At 38.2% G+C, this 11,178-nt stretch overlaps 1 protein-coding gene across 1 annotated transcript; it reads right to left on the bottom strand.

Annotated features, from left to right (window-relative positions):
• Nucleotides 1-249: 249 nt before the first annotated feature.
• On the bottom strand, nucleotides 250-2,541 carry LOC116178955. The gene is made up of 6 exons (XM_031498620.1): nucleotides 2,432-2,541; nucleotides 1,902-2,370; nucleotides 1,340-1,852; nucleotides 835-1,291; nucleotides 656-785; nucleotides 250-607 (listed from the first exon to the last, which is right to left on the bottom strand). The coding sequence occupies exons 1-6, from the start codon at nucleotides 2,524-2,526 to the stop codon at nucleotides 313-315; spliced, it is 1,959 nt and encodes a 652-aa protein (XP_031354480.1). The 5' UTR covers nucleotides 2,527-2,541; the 3' UTR covers nucleotides 250-312.
• Nucleotides 2,542-11,178: the final 8,637 nt, after the last annotated feature.

The raw sequence follows: 11,178 nt of genomic DNA, 5'->3' as shown, positions 1-11,178 counted from the left end.
AAACAGTGTTTCAGGTACTCATAGGAGAATATACCTATACCTAGGGAAATCATTCTAAAACTTCTTTGAGACTTTTTAAATGTCTTTGCTAAAAACCTTCTCGAAGACTTTCTTAAAATTAGGCGATCGTGGAATAATGTACTTTTTAGGAAAATTCAAGCAAAACATTTTCTTACATGCGCGGAGTAGGATCCCCATGAATTATCCCCCGCCTCCTATCAGTAACAAGAATTTCCAAAATCTGAGAACTTAGCGGGAGTCTAATAGCAGACAATTTATTGTCAATTATATAAGCCAATCACATTTTTTTATTTACTTTCCCAAAAGCTTCAGTTCCACACGCATTCCGAAGTCATACGTAATAATTTTTGGCGCAATGAAACCACCCGAACTACTTTCACCCCTGTGATAGAGCCCCGCGCCCGCCAAGGGTACGGCAGTTTTCGGAACAACAGGCTGAGCATCCAAGAACGGCACAGTAGTCTGGGCGGCATCGCTCTCTAAATCCGTGTGTGTAAAGGTTACGTACTGCCCAGTTTTGGAATCGGGCCAACAAGCCGATCCGGCGCGAGCGGGTACTCCCGGTTTGTCCAACGTAACTTCGGTTCTGCAGAATACAACGCAATTTTAACTGGCGCTGGTCTGTGATACCGACCTGTTAGTTGTGGTACCGTTTACCCATCTGCCAAGTTGTGCTGGCTGAATTAACAACCCTTTTTCGTGGTCGAACGGGGTTACTAAAATTTGGAGGTTCAGATGTCCACGGACGATTTGGAAGTGAACGCCTGAAAGTGAAGGGAGACACTTGACCGAGAGTCCATTTGAGGTTTTTACCTGTAAGAACATGCTCGTCTTCGGCTATTAAATCGTCGAGATCAACGCTGCGTTGCTCCCAAGTGAGAGTGTGATAATCGCGGCCGTTGATCACATTACCATCGTTAATGTCGTAACCGTCGACTGGAACCCAGCGAAGAGTCTTGTTATCAATTTCGCCTTTTGGCAACAGTTGACCCTCCTGAATTTGTAGGTGGATGACGCGATTGACTTTGGTAAAACGTAGACCGGTCACCACCATGTTGTTCAATACATCAGCAAATACTGGGCGTAAATTAAAGTATCGATCTGAGTTAGCACCTTCTTCGTCGCATAAGCAGAAGCAGTAAGTGCAGTGAGAAATTAGCCACCACCAACTGGCCACGTTAAAGATACTATTGCGACACTCATGCTTTTGCCCAAGAAGACGACCATTTGCATACTCAACGTAGTCATACCGTCGGTTAGTGTCGTTCCCCTATATGTACAACGTTTACGATTACTCGAAAAATGGCGGCACACTTACTGCTGGACAGACTTGCATATCGGAATCAATAAATTTGCAACTCATGATATTTCCACGGCACTGATGCAGCTTACTACAAGAGCGATCATCTTGGCAGCCGTAGCTCTTTGTCAACGCGTAGCTGCCACAATTACCTAGACACGATCCCTTGCTATTTAAATCGACTATGTTCTGTATATGGCCCTGCAGCAATTGGGTAATCTCCAAGTACGTTCTGCCCGCGACGTGTTCGAGCGGATCGCATCTGCGAAATTCTCTCGAGAGGGTCGGCAGAAGTTTTTTGGCAACCTTGGCCAGTTCCAACGCTCGTTTCACCTGTAAATTTCTAACCTGCTCCGCTTTTTTTATGTACCTCTTGTCATCCTTGCCGTCGTTGTATAGTCTAAGCAACGTGTAGGAAAACTGTAGAATTAGGAATCCCTTTTGCTCGATCCTTTGGATGGCCGAGTAGATGCCGTATACGAGCTGTTGCGCCGACTGATTGGTCTTACACATCATGTCACCGTCAGTGTCCTGCACATAACGTAACCGTCTAAAATGAAGTGAAGATTACAAAAAATACCTGCAATATCGCTGCAATCGGATCGAAAACTGCATCTTGCATTTGCTCGCCATTTCGCGTAACAAACGACTCGTGAATCAGCTGCAAGATCATTTTGACCGACTGAATATTGTGCAATGTGATATTTCTGCTAAAATCCTCGACCGTGCGATAACTCAAATCGGTCCCGTTACTATACTGCATTCGAGTCTCTACATCCATCGAATTATCCTTCAAAGACGCCATAAATCCGGACGCAACGGACTCTGCGATTTTAGTAGCGCCCTGAATTAGATCTTGAACCAGTCCCATGTAGTCGCCATAATCGTCCTCGGAATCATCGTCGGAGCCTCCTCCCGTGATACCCCCGAGCACATCCATTAAATTGAATTGGGCACGGGCCGCCGTAACGGCCATTAGTAACAATGCAATGTACGGTGAGATCAACTGCATTTTTCTCTTGCAACTGAGCGCAGTTCCATTTGGTATGCTATTTGTAGGTGATTTTCCTTGTCACGGTCAGTGCAAAATAATTGGATTTCGATAAGTACCATTGATTTGCCTTGTTGTCAAATGTATACACTAGGTGAGTGCAAATTAGCTTGTAAACCTGTGAACCATATGAAAAGAGACGGTGGTGAGGCATTCGGACAACCTGCTCTAGCTGTTAGATACTCGGCTACGTGAAGGAGAAGTAGAAGAAGGTATTAATGGAATTTTTGAAATTCTGACGTTAAAAGATTGACCTCGACATGGTGTAACCCGGTGCACGAAATCGAAAATCTCACAAAGCCACTGTTCGACAGTCGGACTTTGCGGTTGGTCTAGTGGAAGTGTTTTCCAAAAGGCGAGTTGCCCCTAGCAAACCAGTAATACACAAAGACTAAGTCTTCTTGCAATACTACTCCGTTGCATTTTCCTAATTTGTGCTTTGCGTTTACAGAAACTACACTCCCTCCCAAAATTACTTCATATTCTTGGATTTCGTGTAGGTACAACAGTGAAGGTGAATACCTTTTATCATGATACGATTAAACAAGCGATTTCATGGTCAGTGGTGCTTCACCAAATATTTACTGCATATTAAATAAGTACAATATCGATTCGGCCCATTAGCAATGAGAATTACACATGAAGTGTTTATGACTAAATTAATTGCATGATATCAATTTCACCGTTGATCTGACATAGTGCACTGGATTAAAGTAAATAAGCATCACCAGTTAGTTCAAATATACCTATTAGAATTTATTAGTACGAAAGACTCTTTTTACATTTTTTTTAGTCCTTAGTTCATTACGAATGGTTCTATGCGTTTCCACTTCGTTCATGGTTTTGAGTGGACGAGTAGGGGTGGTTTGTATTCATAGTATAACCGCATATGTTTCCTTCAAAGAAGATGAGCAAAGTAACAAATCCCGAAATGCTCAAAGATGGTGGTTAAAAATTTAGGTATTTTCAAGAATTCATATAGGTACTGCTTTAGTCCCTAGGTAGATGGTTCAGGGCTGTTTTTACGGTAACATCAAGTTGAAGACAACTAACAGAAAGTCAATCAGTCCGATTCAAATGATAGCAGCTTTCTTGCCCTTTTAAAGTCGGCACTAAATATTCACCCAGGGAAAGTTCGTAAACAACCCAGGAAATTCACTATGTCATTGAATAATTTTTTATTGCAATGACTATGTCCAATACATAAGGATGGCTATCACCAGTCAGAGTCACTTGCCAGCGAAAGCTCTCCTTGCTCATGCAAGAAGTATTTTGTGTAATAATTGAGACGTGATTTCTCCCTTTCTCAACCCCGCTGAATCCGATTCTGCCTGTTGCCAAGGACCGGAAGGGACATATTCAAGATGGCGTCTAATATTGCAGTTTTTTGACCACCCCGGCGTATTCTCCGTCGAAAATGCCTGATTTTCGCCGTTCAAGCGTCTGGTCTCACGTTTTTAAAAATGAGACCGGAATAGAAAAACCTCGATTTCTGATATTTGGGTCAAAATGGTCCTAAAAATTTCGATTTTTCTACCTGTTTTCCAGATTGCTTATTAATTTTGGTGCGTAGAATCCAAAACAATTCGTACTTTTTCGATCAGACTTCTCAATAAAAAGTTATAGACTAGAAAAGAAACCAATTTCGAAAGAAAATTCTAAGGGCTGTAACTTTTGAACTAGTAGCCCAATCTGGGAACTATTTGAAATTATGGATTCTACAGGCTACGTTCTATAAGAAAAATTCTTTTCTGGGTCGATCTGAGACAATTTTTTCTGCGGGCCTCAAAAAAAGGCATTGTTTAACCTTCCTTTTTTTACCAAAAATCGACTGCACCAAAATTTCTCGGGAAAACACTTTTTCTTATTAATTTTGGTGCGTAGAATCCAAAACAATTCATACTTTTTCGATCAGACTTCTCAATCAAAAGTTATAGACTAGAAACCAATTTCGAAAGAAAATTCAAAGGGCTGTAACTTTTGAACTAGTACCCCAATCTTGGAACTGTTTGAAATTATGGATTCTACAGGCCACATTCTATAAGAAAATTTTTTTTCCGGGTCGATCTGAGAAAATTTTTTTTTCGGGGCTCAAAAAAAGGCAGTGTATAACCTTCCTTTTTTACCAAAAATCGACTACACCAAAATTTCTCGGGAAAACACTTTTTCTTACTAATTTTGGTGCGTAGAATCCAAAACAATTCGTACTTTTTCGATCAGACTTCTCAATCAAAAGTTATAGACTAGAAATCAATTTCGAAAGAAAATTCAAAGGGCTGTAACTTTTGAACTAGTAGCCCAATCTTGGAACTGTTTGAAATTATGGATTCTACAAACCACATTCTATAAGAAAAATTTTTTTCCGGGTCGATCTGAGACAATTTTTTTTGAGGGCTTCAAAAAAAGGCAGTGTATAACCTTCCTTTTTTACCAAAAATCGACTGCACCAAAATTTCTCGGGAAAACACTTTTCTTATTAATTTTGGTGCGTAGAATCCAAAACAATTCGTACTTTTTCGATCAGACTTCTCAATCAAAAGTTATAGACTAGAAACTAGGGAATGCAATACCGGGATTGCGGGATCCCGAAATACCGGGATCCCGCAGCATTTTTGCGAGATTAATTCCGCACATAAATGGAGCGGGATCCCGCGGGATTTGCGGGACTGAGGAATTTGTCGACCAAGGGGACGACTCTGTTTACTTTGTTAATGAAACTGATAACGGCGAATTATTTTTTAAATAATTGTTAAACTTTTTTCGTTAAAAATGTACTATGATTTTTGAGGCACTTTAGAAGCTTTTTTGCAAATTTATTTAAAGTTTTCCGAGATCCCGCAAATACCGGGATTGAGATTTTGCTGCGGGATTGCATTCCCTACGAACAACTATAGAAGCTTAACTTCCGTAAGTCTCCCTGCGATATTCTACGCCAAAAGTTGTATAACCCAAAAATACCATCGGTTCACCAAGAAAAAGTAATTTCCTTCAATTCCATACGGTATAGTTTATTCGTAGTACCTAATACGTTCAGAGCGTAAATATTTGTTATTTCAGAAACAAACGCTCAAAACAGTAAGCTGCTGATGGGATGGCATTGGAAAATGGATAAGAAGAACTTTGCAATTTTAAAAAGGGCAGTACGGTTAGTAATTCCTTCAATAAGTAATAGGTACGATTTATAGTCAGTGAAGGGTATTTTATCTTGAAGTACTTACTGCATTTGGGTCTAATCTGAAATCATCCCGCACTTGGCGATACCTGAACTTGATTTTTTAAAATCATATAGATCACATCTTCCGCGTTAATGTTGTAGTTATCTCAAACCGAAGGGATTAGTTCCCTATCGCCGTCATCCGCAATGGGAAAAATCCGGTCGATCCATCTACTAGAAGTTCCTCTTTAAGATTATAAGGCCGTAGCGAGCGAGCAAACAGTGGAAACGCGGCAATTAAAGGAGGAATCTTGTCAAACATTATGTGCCTAAATGGACCGCAACGGAGTTGAATGAAAAGATAAAATTTGTCAATTCGTCGAGTAATCGCATAAACAATCGTGTCGTTTGCATTTATGACAAAACCCAAATGGGCCGCTTAATATTCTAGGCATGCGAATGTACACATTTGATAGAGGCAAAAGAGGGAATCTGAACATTAAACGAACGATACCATAGTAGGGGTCAAATATGCAGCTACTTGGTATGCGAGGAATGTTCGGCAAACTTGCGTGCCGCTGCTAATGAGTCAGTCCAGTTACGAATGCCTGAAAGTGCCCCCCACTCCTTACACCCTCATCTACCCACCACCATACAATTTACAAACTTCAACCATTTCGAACAGTGAACTGTGGTCAGTTTTAAATAAATGTAGAAAGCCGACCCAACGTCATCCGTACACTTCAATTGAATTGCAAATTTCGCTCAAATACATTAAGCTTTTGACTTAAAACGTGCCGTGCCGTTCATGTAGAATCGATATAATTCCAATAAATAATTGAATAATATTCGCATGAGGATTGTCCCTTCGGATCGTAGGAAATTTCCAATAAACTGTACCTAATTTCCTAGTTAAGTTAATGTAGTAAAGCTCGAAGTTGTGGTCAAACTATCGAGGGAGGAAAACGTTACCCCCACAGGTGGTTAAATTCGGATGGGCGAGGAGCTTAGATCAAAGTGGAAACCTGCTGCTTATAAATATAAACGGTTTGAAAGCGATTCCCCCTTTATTAGAGATAATTGACACGGATGAGTGCCATTCAAACTTAAACGGGATGTTGACGACATCGAATTACAGTAGGTAGACACTCACCGAATGAGTACGTGAGCAATCAATGTGTATCTTAAAGGTGAAAAATGAATTGCTTTCAGAATGAACCATGATGCCCGAATGCAGGGAAATTTTGGCACAATTGGGAGACGTATGAGAGCATATTACCTATACCGAGTGCCCAAACAAGGGTGGCAGGTGCCTATGTCTGAGAAAGAGCTTTTAGGTAAAGTTATGGAAAATTACTTTTAGTTACATTCAGTTATCGCAGGGCGCTCTAAAATACAATAATGGAACTTTCTTACTAAGTTGTGGTAATGTGGTAACTATTTGAAAAAGCAATTTAGAAAAGTACTGGGAAGGTGGAAAGTTAGATGTTCCGATTTTTTCAGTTCAAAATGTTAGTTTTGCTTCAAAGCCAATACCTAGAGCGCCTGGGGAAGAGTTCATTTGGCACTTTGAAATTATTAATAATTCGTAATTAGCAAAAGGCTTGCCACAAAGATAGAAGGGAACTCTGAATTATCTTCCTGGCAGTTACTTCATTCGGAAAATACCATCAGAATACATATTGGTACAGCTCCTTTTTTATATAGTTCTATTTCTATTCAGTTTAAAATATTAAGATTAAGTTTTATTTGTATGTTTATTCTTTGATTATTTTTAATTTTGTCATTGCTTGTTAAATGTATTTTGTTTTGTCCAATTAGTGGATGTTTATCTGTTGGGAAAATAAATATTATGATGATTATTATCAGAAATATTTCCCTTAGTATAATTCCCGAAAGTGTTTGTGTCGTTCCTGCTAAGAAAATTTTCCATGTGCGATGATTACGAAAGGGGGGCGAGTTTTCTTAGCAACTATAATACTTAGATGGGGAGAATTTTCTGGGGGAAATTTACAGGCATTTACAGGAGAGAATTTCCCCTCTCTCATGACTATAAAGGTTACAGTGTAGCAAAAATAGCAACTGGAAACTACAAAAATATACAACCGTGGTCGCCATTTCAGTAATAGTAACTTCATTTGCGCCAGCCCGAACATGGAGGGTTGAATGAGTTCATCTGCGTTGAAATGCTACTTTTTCATAAAATTTTATACAGTGTTTTCTAAACAATGGCAGTACAATTAAGCCAACAACAAATGAATGCATTATTATCAATTTTTACCATCCGTACGTTAGTAAGGGAGGTAAAAAATGACACCACACTTTCTTTTACGGAAGTACACAGAGCAGATTTTTTATATTTCTTTCCATAATGCTAATAAACGAAGTATCCCACACGAACTACTTAAATATCTAAAAGTATTTTTAAAAGGTATTGCATCGCATTGCACTCAACCATTGAATATTAGTATATGGACCAACTGGCTAAATTTAAGGAAATAGTATAATTTGGGGGTGCCAATTTTCCTTTTTACCACGGTTAGACACATATATTAGTATGTAAAAAAATCAGGATTGCCATTTCAAAGTGGTAGCTAATAGAAACGGCAGCCAATCCATAATGGCGAATTTGATTTCTAGAACTATTAATCCGACTTCATCATTTTCTTAAATAGAAGCTTTTGTGCCTGCTTTTGTGTGTGCTACAATACTGTCATAACTACTTTTTCGATAAAATCAACGATTAGTAACTAGGGAATGCAATCCCGCAGCAAAATCTCAATCCCGGTATTTGCAGGATTGTTAGATGTTAATCCCGCGGGATCCCGCAAAACTTTAAATAAATTTGCAAATAAGCAATTCTGTGCGGTTAACTTCTGTATTAAAATAAATCGCTAATTATCACAATATTTAACAAAAAAGTACCTTCAGCCTAACTTAGGGATTAATCCCGCAAAAATGCTGCGGGTATTTCGGGATCCCGCGATCCCGGTATTGCATTCACTATTAGTAACTAATGCATGAAGTAAACTAACAGACATTTTTTTAACTCGTAACATTTAATGAAACCTAAATCAACCCCTTCGTTACTTTCAAAAGTTTCATATACACTAAAACTGCTACTTTTTCCACTTCTTCAGCGACGTTTTCACAAGTTGGTAGTTTGCATGCGCTTGTACACTTTAAGATATTAGCATTACATAATGGTAGTTGTCAAGAGCCGGCTTTGTAATTCTACGTGAGGTGATACGGAAGCCAAACTTAGCGATGTCTTTCATATTCTTTGCTGCTTCCGGAATAGCATCTCTTTGATTTTGACGCACAATTTTCGAATGTATTTTTTGTTTTCAAATAATCTATGTCAAATTATCTAGCGCAATATACACCTTTCCATCAATATTAATATATTGTTTACGTTATAGCTAAAAGCTGTATTTGATCGTATTTATTGCAAGACAGTCAGTCTTGTCAGTTGCAAAGTTCTTGTTTAAAGTTAAGCGTAAGCGTGTTGCACGTTTTACAAAGAAGTTAGTAGAAGTGATGTGTTTATCGAGCGGGCGCCCCCTTTCTTTAAGGTTTTCCCAGTACTCGTTAAAGGGAGTTTTTCCACCATTAAAGAGCCAATTTTACATCTATAATTATAACGAATCCAGTGTCGTTCAAATCGATGTACAAGTTCAATTAAAGTAGAGAAGTGAAGTTATAGAAACATAATCCGCACATACCAATTTCATCATCATTTGGGAGGCTGAATCCCAATTAGGCTTGACTCGAAGACAGAACGACGATAATGATTAGAATGGCCCCCGGAAATAAAAAAGAAGACGAGCACGCACTGAAGGACGAAATTTGGGGAAAAATCAAAAAGTAACGGACACTAAGCGGAAATAACAAAAAGGCGGAAAAATTAATACAACAAACAAACGATAGAGGACGCTACAGAGAAAACCAAAGAAGCGACACAGAACGTAGAAAGCAGAGTGAAAGATAAATGAGAATAAAACCATAGGGGAAAGATTAAAGAAGCAAAAGAAATAGGAAGAGGGTATAAACGGAACAATGGATATAAGGAAAATAAAGGCGAATTTCAAATATAATCACAAATGAAATAAAAGTATTCTAGTGAATGATACGCGACTGGTATAGAAACCACCAACAAAACCCAAAAGAAAATCCCTAATTATAAAACTAAATATTAACTCTAACCTAAAATAACAACAAAAGAAAACAAAACAAAACTTTTCGAAGGGTTTTGAAGGCGACAAAACTAAATAACAACTAAAGGGGAAAAAGGAACGTAACAAAGTCTTAAGGCAAAATTGTACACAATTACCGTCGCCATATTTCTAAAATATTGTTGATCACCAGGGCCGTGCTGTATTCCACTGGCGTATCAAACTTGTATTTTTTAAAATAGAACACCCTATATTTTATTACTGATTTGGAATCTACTTAAAAAATACTTATTTTGTTATGTAACATGTTATATCCCTAACTTTAACGATTTCGCTGTTAACCTTTTTTCGGCAAAATTTGACAGTTTTTTTGGAGAGAAACTACATCGCGTAGGCGGCTAAGTTTTGGACTGAGGCATAGGTTAACACCTTTCCTACAGTCATATAATTTTTTTTAGGTACTTTATCGAAGAAATAAAATTTTTGATTGACCTTCGCCAAATGTCATATTTTTTAAAAATTTCAAATCGCACCCCCCTAAACAAATTATACCTCTGGGTAGCCAAAACTATAAATTTTCCACTAATATAAACAAAACCACACATTCCATAGGTAAATTTAAGAGAAAAACCAAGTCGAAACGTCAACTTGTAAAAAAAAAGTTCTTTCCCGAACCCAAGTGTGGCATGATGAAACAAAAGATGTTCAATTGTTACAATTATCAGTAAAGTACCAGCAGTGTAACATTATTTTTTAATAAACAATGCGAAAAATGTTTCAAACTCAAGGAGAAATGGTACGCCTCCGGTGATCAAAAATATTTTAGAAACATGCAGGCGGTAATTGTGTAGCATTTTGCTCTAAGACTTTTTTCGGTATCTTTTATGGTAAAGGAGTTATGATCCGAGAGATCTTAGGTGCTACCCCCTGTATAATCAATGACTCAACCCTTTAAATTTGGGGACTGTTTTCATCGCTTAAACTTTTTTTAATCAATCGTAGTGTGAGTAGGTGTAAGAAAGCATTTTGTAACGAGAGCGTTTAGGTTTGGATGAGATTTTTCCCGCAGCAGTAGGTAAATTAGAATTTTTACAGTTCTAGAAAATGTCAGTGTCTTTCCAAATAAATTTTGGTCGCGATGATGTAAAGAATTTATCTGGATGATTGCAGTCAACGAAATATGTGTATCCATTCGCTTTGTATTAGTTGCTTGGGGCGTCAAGAGTGTGGCAATCGGGTGCAAAGTCAGTCTTTTTTAATGGGGACATACCTTAGTAGTATAATGAGATAAACTCGCATGGTGGAAACTGATGATCGTGTTGTTTTTGAAATTGAGTAAAGACCATTAAAACCATCTGAGCTTGGTAGACATTAACCAATGAAAATTTAGACATCGCCATTTTGAGTGATAATCGAAGTTCGTATCCTGTAAAAAAATAAACGCATCATAAATATTCTGTATAACAAACTAAAAATA

The sequence above is a fragment of the Photinus pyralis genome, unplaced genomic scaffold (genome assembly GCF_008802855.1).
Source record: "Photinus pyralis isolate 1611_PpyrPB1 unplaced genomic scaffold, Ppyr1.3 Ppyr1.4_LG8, whole genome shotgun sequence".
NCBI lineage: Eukaryota > Metazoa > Arthropoda > Insecta > Coleoptera > Lampyridae > Photinus > Photinus pyralis.
Note: the sequence above shows the minus strand (reverse complement) of the source record. Positions and strands in the feature narration are given on the sequence as shown.